The 22796-nt window shown below is 45.4% G+C and overlaps 1 protein-coding gene across 2 annotated transcripts in view; it reads left to right on the top strand.

Annotated features, from left to right (window-relative positions):
• GBE1 (1,4-alpha-glucan branching enzyme 1) overlaps positions 1-22796 on the top strand; it is a 198009-nt gene that overhangs the window by 18737 nt on the left and 156476 nt on the right. For both annotated transcript variants that reach the window (XM_088442724.1, XM_088442725.1), the window contains exon 3: positions 20624-20793. In XM_088442724.1, the coding sequence (XP_088298850.1) occupies positions 20624-20793 (170 nt within the window). The remainder of the gene's footprint in view (positions 1-20623; positions 20794-22796) is intronic.

The raw sequence follows: 22796 nt of genomic DNA on the forward strand, positions 1-22796 counted from the left end.
ACAGTACCTGTGTGTTTAATACATGTAAGTGCATAGAAATCATTGCCTCTAATTTTACCAAAGCCGCAATTGGTTTTATTTTTATTTTATTAATTCCAGTAGCATTTTTTTTTTAGAATGCTCCTTCTTCTATGTTTTTTTTTTTTACCGCAGGTATACTGGTAGTAAAAACTTATGCCAATGTGTTTGACATTCCATTTTTACCAGCATTAAAAGAAAAATAAAAAAACAGAAATGGATGTGGCCTAAAACATGGCCCTTGCTTCACTTTGAGACACACTATCAGCCTTTACTGTTTTTATCAAGGTCTTCAACCCGACCTAATCAAAGCAAAATCCTAAAACCTGACATTTAGCCTCCAGTGAGGGAAAACATTAAAGGGCACCTTTAATACAGCTGGCTGTTGTGCAGTAACAGAAATGGGTCCGTCTAATAGATTCGGTTTTTTATTGCAACATACAACTGACTTGGCTAACCAATTTGCACCTATTACATCGTTATAACATCGAAGTAAATGAAGTTGAGCTGCAGTGATTACTCCATCTTTGTTCAGGAGGCTTGTCACGTAGCAACAGCAGGTGGGTATAGGTAGCTAACCTTCAGGGAAAGTTAAACTTTTAAATCACCTCCCTGCCGACCAGACAGCAGAGCTGCGCGCGGGCACATGGCGGTCACATGCAGACGCTCAGCTGGTTTGCTGATCAGATTTCTTCTTCCTCCATAGGGGACACAGGATTTACGCTGGGCATAGGTTGGTGGGATGGAGTCCGGGCACCACACGGTTAAACTTGTTGAGCACAGCCCAGAATCCCCCTATACCGCGCCCCAGCCAAAGGCACCTCAGTTTAGTGTTGGTGCCTGCAGAGGGCACAATGTGGAAGCTGTGCTAACAGTTTCATAGGTTTTATTGCTGAGTAAGCCACGCTAGGTGTCATATAGGACGCCCGCGCTGAGGCTCCATCACCCCAGCGAATGGGTCAGTGTCCTCAGCCGCTACTACGGACACAGCAGGGAGCAGCTGATGCAGTGGGGATAAGGTAAGGGGTCTCCCATAACTGCTTTAAACCGATGGTATGGAAGACACCGGCGGTGCTGGCAGGTGGGGGTCCAGGTTTTCTCCCCATCCCCAAAAGACCACCAGGGCACTTTTAAGCAGTGGGGCACTGCGGTAGTGTCAGCCATTGCCCTGGGGTCCATGCCAGAAGGTAGGCTCTCCCCGTTGGCTCCTCCCCCACCCCTGGGCGCTTTCCCTCGTTAGAGGCACTCCGTCCCAGGGTCACTCCTGTCTGTGGAAAGTGCAGGCTCCTGTCTCCTCGTGTTCCTCACCCTCAGTGGTCATGTTATACATGTAGATCCTTCCTCCCCTCTTGGGGTGGTTTGTTTAGCATTTATTGCCTTAAATATTGCAGTTGTTATTGCATTGAATGTGTCTGTTTGACTATTTAATGTACTTTGCATAGCCCCACTTATATTTCTATTTTGTGGTGCATTTACATTCATTGCTCCACCCTGTGTGGCACGTCACAGTCTCTTGCTCTGGTGTGTGGGGTCCTCCTGTATTGCTGTACTATGTCTCCCAGGGGTAAAGTTCACAAGGAGGTGGGTGCTTTGGTACTGGGTAATTGCAAGGCTTGTGCTGCTGTGTTCTCTTCACAGGTTCCGGACCACGATAGCCTTTGTACTCTCTGTTTTACAACCTCACAGCAGGCGGGTCCTTCAGCTTCACCTGCTACCCAAGAACCTGCTTGGATTGCCTCGCTATCAAAGGTAATGTTAAAACTAGTTATTAGGCTTTCAACCTCTGGGCCCACTCCCTCGGCCGCTGTCCCTTCAGGTCTGGCCCCCAATGTGCTGCCGTCCCCTTTGCTGCTTTCTGCCGTAGAACCTCTTTGGATGCAGTCTTTTGCGCAGTCACTTCAGAGTTTGGCGCATGTGTCAGAGTGTTTCAATCAGGTTCTGGACAGAGAGCGACCTTCTAAGCGTAGATTCTCTAAAAGAGACAGCTCTACACCCCTGTCTGATATTCAGTCAGACTCTGAAGTTTCTTCAGATCATAAAGAACATGTATCTGTAGCTTTTGATGTGGAATCTTCCTCTATTCCGGGAGATTCCCAGCCTCAAGCTGATGTAGTTTCCTTGATTTAAAGCAGTTAAGTTATTTTTGTTTATCAAGGATGTGGATCTGGTTCCTATGTCCAATGCTCCAGTATTCAAATGTCAAAAGAAGGCAGTTGTGACATTTACTTCTTCTGCACAGCTTGAGGACGTTTTGGCGGAGGCCTGGTTCCACCCTAATAGGCGCTTCCTAGTTTCTAATCATATAACTTCCTTTTATCCTTTGCCTGCTGCAGATCAGGCTAAATGGGAGTCTCCTCCCCCGGTTGATGCGCATGTTGCACGTCTTGTTAAAAATGTCACCCTTCCTCTTCCTGACACTGCATCCCTTAAGGATCCGACGGATAAGACGCTAGAGACTTTTCTTAAGTCTGTTTATTCTAACGCAGGTGTGGCAGCTCTCCCGGCCCTTGCATCAGCCTGGGTTGCTAAGGCCATTGTTTGCTGGGCCCTGGAAGATGGCCTTACTTCAGGTACCCACAGGAATGAGCTTTTGTCGCTGTGGAGCATATCCGTGAGGGGCTTTCTTATCTTGAGGAAGCAGCTATAGACATTCTAACTTCGAAGGTTTCGGCTTCTTCCGTCTCAGGTAGAAGAGCCCTCTGGCTTCATTCCTGGCGGGCGGATTCAGACTCTAAGAAGGCCCTGGAGGCTCTCCCCTTTTTTGGGGGATGTTCTTTTTCGACCAGAGCTGGATAATATAGTGGCTACTCCGGCGGCATCTAAGATGGCCTGTCTTCCTTCCGGAGCAGCTCCTAGGTCTCGTTCTTCTAATTTTCGCTCCTTTTGTCTGCAGGGTAAGGCCAAGGGCTTGTCGTTCTCCAGGTCTCAGGGTTCCTCTACTAGAGAGTCTAAGCCAGCAGGTAAGCAACACCAGACACCCGGTTACTAAGCCAGCCGACCAGCCAGCAGCATGACGAGGAGGGCCTCCACCTGGGGGTCACAAGCGTGAAAGGCCGACTTCTTTTTCCAGAAATCTGGAAGGCAACTATGGAGGATGCCTGGGTAAGAGGGGTGGTCTCCCAAGGGTATGCTTTGACCTTTCGGAAGCATCCCTTGACCCGTTTTTTTTTTTTTTCCACAAGTCTTTCTTTGGATCAGGAAAAAGCAGGAGCTTTAAGAGAGTCCATTCGCTTTCTACTGACCTCCAGGGTCATTTTTCCGGTTCCTACATTTCAGTGGGGCACGGGCTTCTATACCAATCTGTTTCTGGTCTGGAAGCCGAACGGGCCTTTCCGACAGATTCTCAACCTGAAGTCTCTCAACAGGTATGTGAGAATTCCCAAGTTCCGAATGGAATCGCTTTGCTTCATTTTTCTAGTCATGGAGCCGGGGAACTTCATGGCCTCCTTAGATATCCAGGATGCCTATTTGCATGTTCCCTTCCATCTTAGTTACCAGCGGTTCTTCATGCTTTGCCTTTTGCACTTTCCATGGCTCCTCGGGTCTTCACGAAAATCACTGCGGTCATGGCGGCTCATGTTCGGAACAAGGGAATCTGAATATTTCCCTATCTGGACGACTTGCTTCTGGCCCAGTCCCCAGAAATTCTCAGGGAGAACGTCTGGGTCACAGTGGATCTTCTCCAGGCTCACAGATGGTCATCAATTGGAAGAAATTCTCTCTGACTCCCTCTCAAGAAATGGTGCATTTGGGGACCTTGCTGACCTCCAGGGCTCAGCGGGTGTTCCCCCCCCAGGCAGACATGGTTCAGGACTTAAGATTCATTTGTTTCTGCAGTACTGCCGGGTGTCAATTCACTCTTGCATGCAGATTTTGAGCTCCCTGGTCTTCAGCTTCGACATTGTGGAGTATGCCCAGTTTCATTCCTGGCCTCTCCAATTGGAAAATCTAGCCGGGTGGGATAAATCCCATTTACATCTCAGGTCTCAGACGATTGCTTTCTCTCAGGAGGTACATCACTCTCTTTTAAGTTCAGGACTTGGTCCTCCTTACCACCGACGCAAGTCTTCGGGGGTGGGGGGCACTGTCCTGCAAGCAGATTTTTCAGACACAGTGGTTGGCTCGGGAAATCTGATTGCCGATAAACATTCTGGAACTCCAAGCGGTTTACAGGGCCCTGTGTCTGGCTTTACCTCTGCTTCAGGGTCGTCCTGTCCAGGTACAGTCCAACAACGTGACGGCTGTCGTCTACATAAATCATCAGGGCGGTAGTCGCAGTCGTGCTGCCATGAGAGTAGTCAACCGCATTCTTCTTTGGCCGGAGAGGCATCTTCCGTCCCTGGGCCTAATTCATTACGGTACGCAATATAAAGCACACACGCAGTTAAGTGCGATAGTGTGGTAATCCATGGCGCTCGCAATGCCGCCGCAGCACTACATAAGGACGCCCACTTTACTTTACACGCATATCCGTAATGGTTAGCAAGACTGCGAAAAAACATCGGTACAATCGAGTACCATCGGACCCATACGCACAGTTAAGGCAGGTCAGACCTTACTCAGGAATTGCTTACTTCAGCGCACGATATGAGGCCTCAGGCTGCGTATGGTATCTTAATGGATAATTCATGCACGCCCATGCAACACGCACTGGCACGCCTGTGTTCGGCCGCCCCCTCCCCCCCTTCACCACCCACAAACAGCACTTCCTGTCAATCACTCTGTTGATGGGTCTGCGTAGTCACTGCGATCACAGTCCCGATCGCAATGACTGGTTCGCGCACTGCGATGCATACACATGCACAGAACGCAACAATCGTCCGGTTGCGTGCGTATAATCAACTGCGTTCCTTGCTGAATCAGGCCCCCTGTCAGCGGTCTACATTCCCAGAGTACAAAATTGGGAAGCGGACTTCCTAAGCTGCCAGGACATTCATTAAGGTGAATGGCTTTACAGCCGGACATCTTTGGTGGAGCTTTCCGGATATAAACATGATGGCTTCTCGACAATCGCCAGGAGCATTTCTGGTGGATGCTCTGGCAGTTAAGTGGACCTTTCTGCTCCTGTACATCTTTCCACCAATCTCTCTAATTATGCGGGTCTTTTGCAAATTGAAGTTGGAAGGCGGCACTGTGATCCTTGTGGCTCCCGATTGGTGGCGGATGTGGTACGCGGTTCTACAGGGCCTCTCCGTCTACGCTCCTCTGCGTCTTCCACTGCGGCCAGATCTTCTGTCTCAGGGCCCATGCTTTCATCCGGATCTGGCCCCTCTCGCTTTGACGGGGTGGCTCTTGAGTGCTAAGGGGTTCTCCAGGTCAGTCATTAACACTATGCTCAATGCTCGTAGGCCCTTTTCAGCTAGGATTTACCATCGGGTTTGGAGGACTTACTTTGACTGGTGTTCGGCTAGGAATCTTAACCCCAGGTCATTCCGACTCTCTCAAGTTCTATTCTTTTTTGCAGGCAGGGCTGCACTTAGGCCTCCACTTTGCTTCACTAAAAGTGTAAGTTTCAGCTCTTTCGGTTGCACCGCCGGTGACTCCTTGGAATTTGTCTCTGGTTCTTAGGGCTCTTTAGTCTTCGCCTTTTGAGCCTTGGACACTGTAGACATTTGTTGGCTTACCTGGAAGACTGTCTTCCTCCTTGCCATAGCTTCTGCCCGACGGGTGTTGAACTTGAGCACATTGTCTTGTTGCTCTCTGTTTCTAATCTTTCACCAGGACAGAGCTGTCCTTCTAACATGTCTAGGTCTAGGCTACCTTCCTAAAGATGTTTCTAAGTTCCACATCAATCAAGAGACTGTGGTTTCTTCTTTCCAGTTTCAGATTTCTCACCGGAGGAGGCCTCTTTGGATGTGGTGCGAGCTCTCCGGATTTTCGTGGACACGACAAAGGACTTGCGTAGGACAGATTTTCTCTGTCCTGTATGATTTTCACAAACTGGGCTGGCCGGCTACTAAGCATTCGCTAGCCAGATGGATCCGTTTGACTATTCGCTACGTTTATTCAATGACGTATATTCCTGCACTGGGAATGGCTCATTCAACCTGGTCGGTGGGAACTTCGTGGGCAGTGCAACGTGGTGCTTCTGCAGAGTAGCTGTGTAAAGCAGCCACGTGGTCCTCTGCCAATACGAGCTGCCAGAGCTGGATGCCCAACCCACAACTTCCACAGCTACAGCAGATCTCGGAGAGGAGGTTTCACATTAAAGTTCGTAGAACGCAGGACAAATCACTCCACCTCTTGCAGTCCATGCAGAGGAAGAACGGCCAGTGAGAACTCTTTCTGCCCATATGACTGTTTGCTTTCACAAATGGGCCCAGATTTACCTCAGACACAAGGTTGTTGAAAACTATTCAGTTTGGCCTAAATCTGCCATTAATCTGTTTTCCTCATCAGAAACCCTGTACACACAAGAATTGCAGTTTGCGTTTAGATGCCACATTGCAGGTTGCGTTGCTGCATTGCAAAATAGAGCTCACAGGCCCTGCCAGAAAGGGCTGGAAAAGCCATATTTTCCTGATCATATAACAAGACTGTTCAGGGCCTAATTCGGAGTACGGAACTCTGAGGTTCACTTACATGCACTCTGCGCATGTGCAGATCGTGTCCTGTGATGTCGCTCAGCAGGGCTCTTAATGTCGCAGCCTGATTGACAGGTTGCAGGCTTTCCGGGTTGGAGCCGGGACGATTTCCCAAATCGCAGGCGTGACTCTTCCGTTTTATGGGAGTGCAGAGGACAGTGACTTCATCTTCCCATGCAGATTTACTTGCCTCGGTAGTGTAGATGAGGTAGCCATTCTGGGGGTATCCTTAGGCTCACTCAGATGGCCGATGCTGCAACCGATGGTTGCAATGTAGATCCTATGTTGTGTCTTCAGCCACAGTACTCTGATCTGAGATGCTGGCAGTAGGCGACTTTTTATACTAGAAGCTTCCTGTTGCATTAGTATAGTTTCGCACAACTGCTGCATACAAAAATGCAGTGACTGGGCTATATGCGTGCATCTCTGAATCCGGCCCTGAGTTTGTCTAGTGTTAAATGAAAACTGTTTTCTGGAAAATCAAAACGTTCCGTATGGAAGGGTTGCAGGATCATCACTTCTTATCAGAGATTGTTACTGCAAAAGGATCGATCTCGAGGACGCTTTCTACTCTATTCCCATTCACACCAACCACACACGCCTGTTACCGTACAGGCGGAGAAACAAGCTGTACCAGTGGATGGTGATGGTGTTTGACTTAGTGTACGCCCCATATTTCTTCACCAGAATAAGGAAGGCAGCCATATCCCACCTTTTGTCAGCAAGGCATACATTGCATGGCCTATTTAGATGATATCCTTTTTAGTCAGCTCTGGCATAGATTCTCAGAGAGCACACCAGAACATAGCTCTGTCTCCTCTGGTAGATTAAGGGTTTACTATCATCTACCCAAAAGTTAATTCTTACCCTGTCCACTCAGATCTAGTGTCTAGGATTTCTCCTAGTCACTGGTTTCTTTTTCATTCAGCATTCCTCCAGACAAATGGAAAGGAGTGCAGTACGCCTTTTCAGTATTTTTACGCGGGCAGACAATATACCTCCATAACCTGGCCGCTATTCTAGGGAATCTGGTAGCCCTTCCCCTGTGCCTCTGCTTTGCTGATGAACTCAGAGAATTAATTGCTCCGTCGGGCATCCATTACTAATGGATGCCCAAAGAACATTTGAATTCCCCCCCAAGAGTGGTATACAATAAGTGAGGTCACATGTATATAAACAATTCCCTGGAGGTGGTTGACAAAGAGGAAATGGTATATATTTATTAACAGGTACTTATTTAGCACCAGCATTTTCAATTGCACTTGACAATTGAGGACAAAACAGTAATAAAACAGAACTAAGCAAAGGGTAAAGGAGGGTGTGAGCAGAAATCTGGGAGCCCACGGAACTCATGTCGGCGTAACAATTGAATTGCTCCATCAGGCGCCCATCATGGGCGCTAAAAACAATTTAATTCCGCTCCTTACTGGCTGACATTGTGTTGTCACCCACATTCTCATTCCCGCTATCACAGCTACAGTATGTCAGCAGTGAGTCACAGCCATTACAAATTGGTACCCCCTCCCCCTTTCACAGCTTTCCTTGCATTCCCACACTACACTTCTGCTATCCCATACATACTGCAGATGTGTGTAGTCTTGCCAAGAGTGCCACAGCTATTTCTGTTTGCTCCCGAATAATTTAGCCAATGTAACAGGAACCTTAGCTGTACAAATACTGATTAAACATGTGAGTAACAGTAGCAAACAATTACATTAGATACTTTGTTGTTCAAGGGAGCAGAAATGAAAATACTGAAAACCATATAAATAGAATTGTAGAAGGATTGGGTATGAACGTTAGAGGTGACACGCACAATGGAGTGACTTTTTATTTATCCCCCTCAAGAGAAATATTATTTACTGTAGCCTTAGCTACCTATTTATTATATGTCTATGCTTATCTCATTGATTGGATCGGAGTGTCATCATCCAAGGATAAAGCACTGTTTATTTTGCTCCCCTTTTTCCATGGCTGTTTTTCCAGCTCCCATGGCATTGTGGCAGTTTAATAACTGTCTTTCCAGTCACGCTCCTGTCCACGTCTCTGCTACATGCTCTGCTGATTACCTTGGAAAAGGGCAATGCTGTAACTGTTCAACTGACCTTTCAGTTTATTTTCTCTTGTGTAATATGAAACATTGGCTAACAGCCCTCATTGTCTGACTTTCTCACTTAATATTCCTCTTTTTTTTTTACCCACTTAAATTAAGATCTGTTTTACAGTATGTTATAGAATCTATTTGTAATTTTCTTGGTGTAGAAGACAGAATTCAGAAATTACAATTTCAGAGTTGAACTCTTTGCCCGTTTATATGGTGTAAAAACCTTGTTTAGTCTTTTTTTTTTTCTACAAATGTTTCCTTACTTTATGTTTCTTCTCTCCTAATATGCAATGAATCTGGTTTTAAAAGGATGATGGCTTTGTGCATTATTCTTATTTGTGCATTGTTAAAGGACATGTAAACATAAATATGATGTCAAGGCAAAATAATGTAGGGACTGATAATACGTGCATCCACAGACATCTGCAGAAATGTAAATAAAATTTGGTCTTTTATGACTTCATATAAAACAGTGATGAGAAACCAGATCTACTTAATGGGCCATATGGGGGGTCTTCTAACCTTCCAAAGAGCTGTCATGACGTATAATCTCAATAATAAGTTAAAGCTGAAGGTTTAGTTAAAGAAAGAGATGCCTATCTGCAATAATATATATGCATAGTTGCCTAACCTCCCAGATCACTGTTTACTATCCTGCTGCCATGGTTTGTAAATCATAAATCCTCCATTCTTCACTGCAGGTCAATTCAATCTGCAGGGGGACCACCAAGGAGTTGCTGAGCAAATACAGTTATTTTCTGCAGTCACTATGACTGCTGTTGTTGCTTATGGACCTCTGCTGTATTTGCTCATGGGCCCCTTGGTGGCACCCCAGCAGGCTGATTACAGTGTCTTGTTATCTGTGTATGTATATGCTGCAGAGAGTTACAGCCTCTGCTGCTTAGTGTGAGTTGTGACTGAGGGTAAGAATTTTTATTAATAATCTTTTTAGTGAAAACACGGGGAAATGTTACTCACTGTAAACACACAAAAAGGACAATACAGCAAAAAGTTTTAACATCTGTCGTCTACCAAAAGATAATCATTAAAGTAAGTCTGTCATTTCTTATGTCTGGTAAACCAACGGTATTTCGGTGAAATATGGGTTAAAAAGTACAATATATATGTAAAATAGAACATCAAAATAATAGCTAAATGTGATCTAAAGGAAAGTATTTTTATGTATCTAGTTGATACAGTGATTTGTGTTGGACTATAAGCAGCCTGTTTAAATAAATACTATTAGGATCCCAAACACCATTCCTCAACGTAGCCCATGTGACCAATAAGTATGATGTAGTAAAACAGATAATCCGTTCCTTGTATTGGAGTCAGTGGGGAAACAACACGGCCAATAAATATAGGTAGGGCATACAAGTTGCAGTCAGTCCAGTGTTCACAATGAAATAACTTCTAATACACCAAAGAACATACTTCGCAACATCTTCTCAGTCGACCCGGCAAGAAATATATTTTCTAAGGGATCAATTTACACAAGGTCAAATTGCATTTGGAATTTATTTCATAGGCATCACATTTATCATGTATATTGTGCTGAGTGAGAAGAAAAGAAATAGCAAATAGTTGCAAATAAGAAATTGAGTATTGCAGGCAGCAGTGTTAGTATCCATAATTGCAAAATTACCCAAAATGTATTGTTACTAATGCTATATAGAAATATCTTGCAACATGCATTTAAGTAAAAGGCTCGATTCAGTTCAGCGCGATGCTGAATAGCCCCAGGGGGGAGCTACTGAGGGCTATTCAATTCAATAACAGCCGAGTGGCCGGCACTTTAGTTGGAGAATGCCGGTTCTTGCCACTGAACACCCGTGTTAAGTCGCGAGAACTGGCATTCTCTGACTTAACTTGCTTTTCTAGGGCCAGTCAGCGCGGCGAATTGAATAGCCCCAGTAGCTCCCTCCCGGGGCTATTCAGCATCGTGCTGAATTGAATTGAGCCTATAGAAGCGCCCATAGGTGGAGTTAGAAGCACTCTTTGGGCGGAGCCATGCACATCTCAACGGCACGCCATGCTTCACGCTGCGCATTTTACTACCAGCTGTAATCTCCCTGAAACTAGTTTTTAAAAGTGGGAAAGTATAGATATATGCAGGCATTGTATTATAATATAAACAGGTGTTAGAAGCTATATCAAATCTGATGGTTAAGCAGAATGATTTGAGGGCTGCAGGTAAAAGCTCAGGGGCTGCACGTGGTCCTTGGATCACCTGTGGCTCATCAAAGAATATAAAGTGCTGCAGAAACCTCCCATTGTAACTCAACAGATCACTCTCTGATTTAATATACAGCTTGAAACACTTATAAACTCCCTAATTTTACCTTTTGACATGTGTTATAAAAAGTTACTCAACTTGAATGCAAAGGAATGCAGAGTGGAATGGAATATGGATAAAGGAAAAGCTTTTGACACTGGATTGCACTATACACTGTTAAAGAAATGTGATACAGCAAAAATGATGTGCTCAGGTATTAGAACAAATTTGCTAAACTGCATTCACTCCTTTTTATCAGGTAGATCCTGGTTTCTGTAAGTCCCTGGCAACACCTATGTGTGATTTGTGGGGTCACTTAAGGCTCTGGGTCTCATTCATACCTGCGCAGGATGCTCGCAAGCAGGTCGATGGTACCCAAATGCGCATACGCACGACGGAGGGAGCTCCGTCGTTCGCATGCGCGAGACCCAGATAGCGACAGCCAAGCTGTCGCTCCGGGTCTCGCACAAAAGGGGGCATGCTATTGATGGTGAGTGACAGCACGCCCCCTTTGGTGGGCGTGCCGGGGGCGTGGCTGCCAGACGGAGGCGTTCCCATGGGAATGCCTACCGTCTGGGTCCGGCCCCACTGACATCACTAGTGATGTCAGTGGGAGTGATTTTGGCTCTGATAGAGCCAAAATCACTCCAGGGCTTGCGGCAGCGAGACCCTACCGCAGGGTCTCGTCGCAAGCCCGATGGTCGCGATGGTCTTGACCATCGCGACCATCATCATGGACGTTCGCATAAGCTGTGGGTGGTAACCCACAGCTATGCGAGCGTCCAAAAGGCAGCTCCAAATTTAACTAGGACAGCCCTGATTCAGAGCGAGCGCTCTGGTCAGAGTGTCCGGCTCTGAATCAGGGCCTCTGTTCTGGAGCCAATACTATTTTCCATATTTATTATGCCAGGGCTTGAAAATTTTTTCTAAAATCTAGGAGCCAGGATGAAATTGTAGGAGCCAGACCACCATCCCCCCAAAAAAAATTACAGGAGTGCGTAAGGAGCACAGCTCTGTGTGTTCTGCAACCTTTATATACACTATACTAGTCCACAAAATGGTCACAGTTGAATGGATACAGTAAAATGGAGGCTCCCTCGCTGCTCTGCACAGCTCCCCCTGCTCCACCCTCCAGTAATAACAGACCACATTTCAAATATAACAGTGGTACCAGAAAGTACAACAAAATCCCCCTCCCCTCATGGTCACACCACTATACCTCTGAAGCCACTCCGCAATCCCTGGCCACGCATGGACCCTACTACCAGAGAACTCTATGTAGCCGGAGATAGGAGACAGTAGACAGCCAGGACATACAGGACATACAGGAGGATCAGCGTAGACTGGGACAGACAGCAGGGATCAGAGCAGGCCAGGATGGAGAGGAGTCGTCAGCGCAGGCCGGGACGGACACAGGCACAGCAGTCACCGCAGGCGACACTGAGCATATGGACTCCTATGCATGATATGAACACTGCAAATACTATAGGCACGAATCTCCGCCAGAGCTGATGAGGATCTGCTTCCTTCCTCTGCAAAATCTGGTAGCCATGGTGACCTGGCCCCTGGGATTTGTCGAGCCCTGTATAATGCCCCTGCTAACAGTCTATAAAAAAAACGTATGACACTATTGTATGTATGACACTACTATGCGTACAACTCAAACTTCTCCAACCCTAAAATTGTACTGCATGCTGATTGGTCTCAGATGGATGATTGTATATCTCTAAACAAGCTGTTTTGGTACATTGATAAAACCGTATCTATTTAGTTTGGGACAAAAGCTTCAGTAAACTTGCAAAGTGTATTACACTTAGGGAGTCAATCCAATTAGCCACGATGAACTTGTGGGTGCAAGTCATCGCAGCAACAGCCGCACTTTACGGCAGCCCAAACTCGCACAAAAGTGCTCTCTGCCCCATAGGGCTGCAAGCAAAATTGTACATAATCGGGCTCAGAGTGGGGGGGGGGAAAAGGTGCCAGCTTTTAAACGCCGTGGTAACGGCAACTCACACCCGCTAAATTGATTGACACCTTAATCTGGATAGCGAAAACACCAACACTTATGGTAGGATATATATACAAATACTTGATTATATCTTGATCCTAAGCCTTCAGTTTAATTGCTAATGGTGATTATAGCCTACGGGGATGTTGTTAATTGTACAGCTCCTCAAATTTATCTTACAGCAGCAAGCTTGATACTATTTACGACTTAATCTGCCATTTTATTTTGCCCTTGTGATTTCCTGTCCGATCTAGTCAGGTTGTCCCTAGAGTTTGAATGTAGAGTTCCCTTTGCCTAATTGTCCATCAAAACCTTGTAGGACATTACCTAAACATACTTCTTATCCTAGAGCTAGCACCATTTGCCACCGAAGATTTACCCCAACAAAATCTGCTAATGGTTCTAACAATCAATTAAAATTTGGTTGTTCCGCCTTCACCTACTGGGCTCCATATTTTTGTACCCTTCAATCTTTGCTTAAATTTAGCTCCTGTCTGAGGTCTTTGAAAACATCTGTCAGTTGTCTTTAGAAGCCTGTTTGCAATTCTTAAAGTTTTATTTATTTTTTTGTAATTTAGTCATAACTGTACAGAGGTTAAAACAAATTATTGACCCTTAGTGTATTTCATCATGGTAAAATAGCTTGCAAATGTATTTTTATTTATTTATTAACAGTTTTTTATATAGTGCAGCATATTCCGTTGCGCTTTACAATTGTAACATTAACAGAACAAAACTGGGTAATAACAAACAGATATATAGGTAGGAAGGCCCTGCTCGCAAGCTTACAATCTATAGGGAATTAGGCATTGATACACAAGGATAGGTGCTATATATTGCATTTTGGTCCAGCCAGAATGCACAGTTTCTTGGTTGGCTGCATGATCCAGTCACACAGGAATATCGACCAAATGTCATGAGGATGTGAGAGAAAGACGATGTGTGAGATTGTGTGTGGACTGTAAAAGGGGATGTAAATATATCTGGTGCATAAAACTAAGGTAGGGTAAAGATAGGTAGGCGAAAGGGGAAAAAATGGTATTAGACACTTATATCCCTTTTACACCAAAGTCCCTAGTCTGATCCAGAATTTGGAACACGTTTCCAACCCGGATCAGACCCGGGACTGGCCCGGGTCGGCACTGACCCAGCTCTCTGGCGCAGATGAACAGCACTTCTTACCCTTCCTTCCTTTTCCGCGACCCCCTTACCTTACTCTGAAGCGGTCCGGAGGGCTGGTGGGGTGCCCTGCTCCGTTCTGTTTGGCCCGGCAGTGGACGCTTGTAGATGATGTCATCTCCAAACGCCACTGAAGCCGGCCAATCAGGCGCCATGTGGCGCGACCTGGGTCATCGTGACCTGGGTCGTGCCGTTTACACTGCAGGGTGACAACCTTGCAATCCAGCTGGGTCGGATCCCCGTGTCACTGGTCCCGGGTTGATCCGTTTACATTGACAAAAATCCCGTGTTCATGCGCGTTCACATGCATCAACCCGGGATTTTTAAGTCGGTTTAAAAGGGTTATTAGTAATAATACCCCTTATTAGTAATAATAATAATACCCCTAATTCGTAATAATACCCCTACAGAAAACAAAACAAAATACTAGTGTGGTTGTGGCAGAGCATACAGAATAAGCTTACGGTGTTTTAACTTTAGGAGCACTAATTATTATTATTAGAGATATCCTTTATTTGTAGGGTACCACAATGGATGGTTTGAAATTCCTCATCCCCTTCTGTTTATAAACCAAAAATGGCTGAAATTGCAACCTGAGCACCACAGGTTTTTACTGATAAAGACTATGCCAGTCTACTGTAACTCTAACCTTTAGCACCTGGCTGTCATAATGTTACCCGACTACTTAGAAAGTCCAGCTGCCTTGCAGGGGAGATGGAGTCTTAGATCCTAATCAGTGAAATATACACTTACTTGCTCAGCTAATTGGAAATGGACTTGCTCATATAATGGGTATTGCAGTACTTCACAATAGGGTCAGAGAGTGTAGGAGTCCAATTTTAATTGTCATATACTGCACATAGTTCAAAAAAATCTGATATTTTGCTGTTAAAAGGACTACATTTTTATTGCGCTTTTATTGTTTTTGTATGATTTTAATTTTTGATCACACGATTTAACTATTTTTCAATAACATCTTCCTAACAAAACTGTAACATTTTGATTTGTAGCATTTCACGTTTGTATTTAACTAAATACTAAGCAGTGTATATCCAGAGCCATGAATCGATGGTTTGCGCCAAGGATGGCATGGAAATGCTCTTTGTTTTCGTCGGCCACAGTAACTCGGCCACAGCAACTCGGCTAGGTAGGATTTGAGGTGGTGTCTTGCTTGTACCTCTGTGCTTTTTGTTGTTGCACCACTTGGTTGAACCTCACAACTTTTCCACGAGCTGTGTGTGGGCGCTGCTTTCAAAGTCCACAAAATAGTATCTGTAATTTACTTGGAAGTGCTTGAAGCCTGATTCTTCTCCTTTGTGTTGTAACAGCACCAGCATTCCGAATAAATGATGGTGCCCTCGGCTCTTTTGTCATCTAACAGGGTTTTGATGCTTCTGCCTAGCACCTCAACCCGGAAGATGTCAAACCGCTTAGGTGGGAGGGTAAGATTGGGAGCACCAATTGCTCTTTTCTCGCCCCAGGAAAGCAACAGAGATCATTATCTGTTAAAAAAACAGACCAGTAACAGGTGGACCCGTTAACAGCAAATATAAAAATAAGTACATTTATTGACCCTTTAATTTTAGCTCAACCTTCACAGGGAGGACAAGTGGCAGTGAATACCATTTGTGCAGTACTTGTTGTATGGTAATGTATTTGTATACAATGGAAAATCTGACAATAAGCAAAACTGAATATGCGTGTGCTATATGAATAAATGCTAATAAATAAAAGTACATAACTGTACCATGCAGACCATTTTCTGTCTATCCAGATTTGATGAATATAAAGGATGCAAGCATTATTACCTCATTGTAAGTTGTGCTGCTTGTAAATCGATTGTGCTGATTGCGAAACTCTTTTGCTAAAATTGCAAAACCAAATTAGAAACCATGAGAAGAAGTAATTTTGCACAGATTGATTTTCGCCCACATGAATGTCCTGTTTGATTCTATGCCAAGTTACCTAAAAAGGGATAAATGCAATTGCTGGAATTCTCTGCTGAAGTAGTTCCTAGTTCTATATTGTGTTTTGTGCGTAATTAGATGCTGGCAGGGATAAGGTAAATAGCTGGATTGAAAATATTCCTAATTATTAAATTACATTGTTTTAGTGGATTATAGGACATAAAAGATGAATAGGTTCTCTTGTTGGGTTCGATACAGATGGCAAATAAAAACAATCTACTGTTATGGATCCAAATTACCTACAGGGAAAAAAAATCATGTATAATCTAGGAATAATTCGTACATACTGTATAGCACACCCCTTATTCAGGACAATTCAGTGCTTTAAATATTCTGAAACTCTGTTATATGTATTTTGTTGGAGGTTTTATTTGTGGCAACTTTTTTTATTTAATTTTAGCTGTTGCTGCAGCTGTTGTTATCATCAGAATACAATATATTCACCTCAAATTACTCAGCACCTGCTTTTCTTCTGCTTTTGAAACCAAATATATATTATCCATTAATTTACCTATACAGTCTGCTACCTCACCTTCTATTTGCAACAGTGAAAACCAAACCAGATGCCTTCAGTGAGTTTGAAATGCAACATAATTTGCATTTAAGATCCTTCTACTGACTGTTTAATAACAGGGAGAACAACTTATACCGTGGGGTCTATGTACAAAGTCTTGGAGAGAGATAATATATACGAAGATAAAGTAAGAACCAATCAGCTCCTGTCATTTTCCAAGCACAGCCTGTAAAGTGACAATTAGGAGCTGATTGGTAGGTACTTCATCTCCGTCCACCTTCTCTCTCTCCAAGGCTTAGTACATAGACCGCCAAGTTATTTATTTATTACCAGTTATTTATATAGTGCACACATATTATGCAGCTGTTTACAGAGAATATTTGGCCATTCACATCAGTCCCTGCCCCATTGTAAGCTCCAATCTAGATTACCTACTACATGTACACGCAGTCACTTACTTACACGCTAGGGTTCACTTCTTTTTGTCAGGAGCCAATTAACCTACCGGTATATTTTTGGAGTGTGAGGGGAAACCGGAGTGCCCGGAGGAAACCCACGCAAGCTCGGGGAGAATATACATACTCCACACAGGGCCGTGGTGGGTGTCAATCCCAGGACCTCACCAGCAGTAATGCTAACCATTACATCATCCGTGCTGCCCAAGTTATCTACTCAGCCTATCCCAGATAGTTCTTCCTGAGGGAAAGTTGCTTAGCTGTGTTCTTAGGTGTCAGCAGATTAAAGAGGCTCAAGAAACATTAGCATTTTTTGTGATCCACTGAGATGATGTGGTCACTTAATTAAGTCGACTTTTCTAGAGCATGGTAGGACCCCCATTTACCAACAATAAAAGCCTGAATTCTTTGTGGCATGGATTCAAAAAGGTGCTGGGAACATTCCTAAGAGATTCTGGTTCACGTTAACATTAAAGCATCACGTAGCTGCTGCAGAATTGTGCAAATAGTAGAGGCCATTGTAGTACACTGAGCTCATTAGCGGAGATTTCTCAAACTTTAAAAAAAAAAAGACAAGTGAAGGTATTGGGATGTAGTTTTTCTAAATCCCGTCAGCTAAAGCCCGACACGGGACTTAAGATAGGCATCCAAATACTTAATCCCAACACTGGAATGTAGAAGGACGCCGTCCCGAACAAGGTAAGTCCAGGGTGTCTTACCAGTTAGCCGCTGGGAGGGGAAGCGTTAGATTTAGGCACCCCCGGGTTGGGTTATGGGTAGGCTAGGGGAAGGGGGGTTAGGGTCAGGCACTACTTGGGGGTGGTTAGGGCTAGGGACCCCCATAGGAGGTTTAGCCTGAGGGAAGGGGGGATTAGGTTTTTGCACTCCCGGGGTGATTTAGGGTTATGCACCACCCCGTGAGATTTAGGTTTAGGCACCACCGGGGCAGGGAGAGGGGAGGTTTAGGATACTTACCAGCCCCAGTCGGGATCTCCTCCTGTCGGGCTTCCGCAGACGGGATATTAACAGCCGTCAGTATTTCAATCCCATTCCCAGGTATTGGCATAGCAACCACTCAGTTTCTAGCTGTTATTTATCTGGTCCATTTTAGAAAATTATAGCTATAAACTGATTGGTTCTTGTCCCGTTCAAGGAATCCACTTGAGATGACGTGCATTGTGACATGACGTTATCCTGCTGGAAATAGCCGTTTTTAGGTGGGTGCACTGATCTTAAACGGGGATGCACCTAGTCCGCAACAAAACTCAGGTACAGTAGGTTGCAGTATTTAAACCTTATTTCCCTACTCTCCATGAATTTTTCATGGAGTTGCCCTGGGTTCCCACAGAGAAGGCAGTTCTCCCGCGTCCGGCCCACTTCCAAATGAAGCAAGCAGGATGGGCAGAATATTAAAAAGAATCATGATCTGTGGGGGGCATAATGATGTAATTCTATGATTTATCGATCTATAATTTCGGCAATGCCACCTTTTTTCCAATGTACAATTAATGGTATTTTTCTGCGAGGGGACAGGACTTAATGCCGCAACTAGTCTGACACCTCCCCCATCAGTTGCCACCTGCATCTATTCTCCGGGCTTCTCCCTGAGAGGAGATCTATAAAGTAGGTAAGTATGATATAAACAAGGCTCACTTGGTGTTAAGGAACTTAGGGCCTGATTCAGACCCACTCGCGAGCGGCTGTCCGCTCGCAAGTGGGTCGATGTTCTGGACTGAGCATGCGCACGATGGAGGGAGCTCCGTCGTGCGCATGCGCCAGACGCGACGAGCGAAGGAAAGTCCTTCGCTCGTTGTGTCCGATCAAAGGGGGCGTGCTGTCAATGTTGATTGACAGCACGCCCCCTTTGGTAGGCGTGCCTTCCTGACGGGGGCGTTCCCACGGGAACGCCTCCCGTCAAAAGCCGGCCCACTGACATCACTAGTGATGTCAGTGGGAGTGATTTTGGCTCTGATAGAGCCAAAATCACTCCGGAGCTTGCGGTTGAAAACCTCAACCGCAGGCTCCGGCTCGCAAATTCGATGGTCGCGATGGTCTCGACCATCGCGGCCATCAAAATGCACGCTCGTATAGCCTGTGGGTGGTGACCCACAGCTATACGAGCGTCCAGAAGGACGCTCCATTTTCATGGAGGCCGGCCCTCATTCAGAGCGTGCGCTCTGCTCAGAGCGTATGGCTCTGAATGAGGGCCTTAGTGTGCCAAGAAAACATTATCCACACTATTAAACAATCATTCTCAGCCTGAAACATTGACACAAGGCTGGGTGGATTCATGATTTCTTGTTTACCCACATTCTGGGGGTCATTCAGACCCGGTCGTTAGCGCCGATGCGCTCAGACCGGGTCGATGGCCCCCGCAGAGCATGTGCACGACGGCGCCGTCGTGCGCATACGTGAGACCCGCTGCGACCAACAGCGCCGGTCGTAGCGGGTCTCGATCCAAAGGGGGCGAGCTGTCGATGTTGATTGACAGCTCGCCCCGTTTGGAAGGCGGGCCGGGGGGGTGGCAGCCCAAACGGCCCGAACGCCTACCGTTTGGGGGCGGCCCCACTGACATCACTAGTGATGTCAGTGGAGAGCTTCCGGCTCAGACAGAGCCGAAAGGTCTCCGGGGCTTACGACAAGGGAGAACCTACCCTAGGGTCTCGTCGTAAGCCCCGATGGTCGCGATGGTCTTGACCATCGTGACCATCACCTTAGGCGGTCGTAAGGCTGTGGGTGTTAACCCACAGCCTTACCACCGCAAAGGAGGACGTCTTGAAAATTCAAGACGTCCTCCCCTTATTCAGACCGACCGCACGCTCTGTGCGACCGGCTCTCAATGAGGTCCTCTAACCCTACATCTGTATGTAGCAGCAAAAATCGAGATTCATCAGATCAGGGAACTGAACCTCTTGATAATGTCGACGTGCATTTATGCGTTGAGATACCAACACATGGTTGGCTGAGCATATTTGCGTTAACACGCAGGCCCTAGGTTCCTGGCTTCTGTTTGGTGGGCAGAAGCTAATTGGCAACATTGATTATTAGAGCAGCTGTGAGAGGATGATTTAAGCGTGTCAGTTGTCTGTCTCTCACTGCCTAAGGAACAGACGGCAGGCTTGTTGAGAGACACTGATTACTGGCTGGAAGTACTGTGCTAATACTGTTGATTTGTGAGAAGATGTTTGTGTACAATATTTATGTGATGTAATAAAAAAAATGTTTTTTTTTAAATATATTTGTTAACTGATTTTATTATTAGGGGGTATGGTTCTGTTATATTCTGAATTTCTTTGTTACTGTTTATTCTTTAAATATGTGATTTGTTAGTAGTGACTCGTATAAGGCACTGACTTGTGGATATACAAATAGAATCCACCTTACAGACTGTTTGTTCTTGCTCGGGCTCATCAGTGTGGAATAGATGTTGGGAGTTTGAGAGTAAAGACTCACATTTGATATACACCCAGCCTTGTATGCACAATTTCAAATCTAAATTGCATGTTATTGTCTTGGAAGGTATGCTTTGTTTGATAAGCGTTTGACGAACATTGAAGGATGTGAAGGTGGTCTGGAAAAGTTTTCAAGAAGTTATCAATCATTTGGAATCCACACCTTGCCAGACGGTGACATTTATTGCAAAGAATGGGCTCCGGGGGCTGAGGCTGTTTTCCTCACTGGCGACTTCAGTAAGTATTTTTAAATAGGAACTCCAGCTTCCAACTAAACTACTGCAGCAATATTAACAACAGCTAGATGTATAATATATGACTTATTTCCCCTTCATACTTCCAACGGAAATTTTTCTTTTCAGCAAATATATTAAGTAAAAAAAGTTGTTGCCTATTAAGCCGATGCATGGCAAAATTGTAACTAATTATAAGTTTTATGTTATATGTCTTGTGATGAAGGCCCACACATAAAATCCAAAGTGGTTATAAATATTGTTTTTCCTGGGTATCCATTTTGTTTGGTACATACTCGCATATTAAAATACTAGTATTTTATACCCGTCATTTGCCGGGCAACCAGCTATTGTGATTGGAGTTGCAGGGGCTCCCCACCCTTATTCTCTTTCTCCTCACCCATCTCACTGTTCTCCCTCTCCCTCTCTCCCTCCTCCCCGGCCTATGCTTTTCTCCTCCCCGGCCTATGCTTTTCTCCTCCCCGGCCTATGCTTTCTCCTCCCCGGCCTATGCTTTCTCCTCCCCGGCCTATGCTTTCTCCTCCCCGGCCTGTGCTTTCTCCTCCCCGGCCTGTGCTTTCTCCTCCCCGGCCTATGCTTTCTCCTCCCCGGCCTATGCTTTCTCCTCCCCGGCCTATGCTTTCTCTCTTTCCCAATCTGTTTATGCTCTCCCCCGCCTATTTTCGCTATTTCCCACTCCCCTCCCTAATTCTCGCTCTCTTTCCCCTACCTCAGTTCCCGCTCTCTCTTCCCCCTACCTCAGTTCCCGCTCTCTCTTCCCCCTACCTCAGTTCTCGCTCTCTCTTCCTCCTACCCCAGTTCTCGCTCTCTCTTCCCCCTACCCCAGTTCTCGCTCTCTCTTCCCCCTACCCCAGTTCTCGCTCTCTCTGCCCCCTACCCCAGTTCTCGCTCTCTCTTCCCCCTACCCCAGTTCTCGCTCTCCCCTCCACCTTGTTTTTGCGCTCACCCAGTGTAGTCTCTTCATCTTTCCCCCATTCTCCCCCTCTTACCTCGTTGGACCTGACTTTTTATCCTACCGGAGTTCTTTTTTGTTTGCCACAGAATTGCTCCAACCGTCAAATCCTTTGTCTACCTACCTTTCTCCTGCCATGGGTGATGTGTGCATTGTGCTCCCATTCTTGCTCACTGGTGGGAGTAGCCTTCCTCCTCTGCTGTGGTATGCTCCTCAGGTGTGTGTGGGACTGCTTGTGTTTTCCGGAGCTTGATGGTGCTGAATGGGCTGTCCGGCCTACCTCATCACACTGTATCAGCTGAGGTTCCTAGTACGTAGCCTGGAATTTCTGTTTGGAGTCCAGTCAGTGTGTTCTGGTTTGTGGTGGCATTTTTGTTCATAATGACAACTGTGGGGCATTGTGGGTAGGGGCGCATTCATCCCTTTCAACATGCAGTGCTGCTTCCATGGAAAATCTTAAGGTAGATGAGTGTGCATGGGGAGTAGGCACATGTGTACCTCCCAGTAATTGCCTTTAACTGTCACCAGCTAGTGGAGGGGCAAGGGGCATTTGTACACTCCCAAGTGCACATGTGCTAGATACTGTAGGGTATATCACATTATGTAATGTTCACCATTTCCAATTGTGGGAGGCAAGCTTTTGTTTTGTTATGCTTAATCCAAACAGTGAGCGTTACTGTAATTTTTTTAATACCTTTTGCCTATTTATTTTATAGTGTGTCGCAGCAGTATTAATATGGTTATTTCTTGCGTGCAAAGGTCGTTCTTATGAGAATACTTTTTATTTGGAACTTATTTTCCTCATTTCAATGAAGGAAAAAAAAAAAGATCTGTCAGCCCTTTATCTGCACATTGTAGGGCAGCAGAGATGTTTCCTGCAGGGAACCTATCACATTTACTCTGAAACCTGCTGGTACTGCAGTAAAATTGATGCTGCTTGTACATTTTCTACCTATTGCATATAGATTATTGTTCCCTGTACCATTCCCCTGCTCACTGTGGGTATCTTCCTATTTGTCTGGAACAGAGGAATT

The sequence above is a fragment of the Taudactylus pleione genome, unplaced genomic scaffold (assembly GCF_031769625.1).
Source record: "Taudactylus pleione unplaced genomic scaffold, aTauple2 ptg000316l, whole genome shotgun sequence".
NCBI lineage: Eukaryota > Metazoa > Chordata > Amphibia > Anura > Myobatrachidae > Taudactylus > Taudactylus pleione.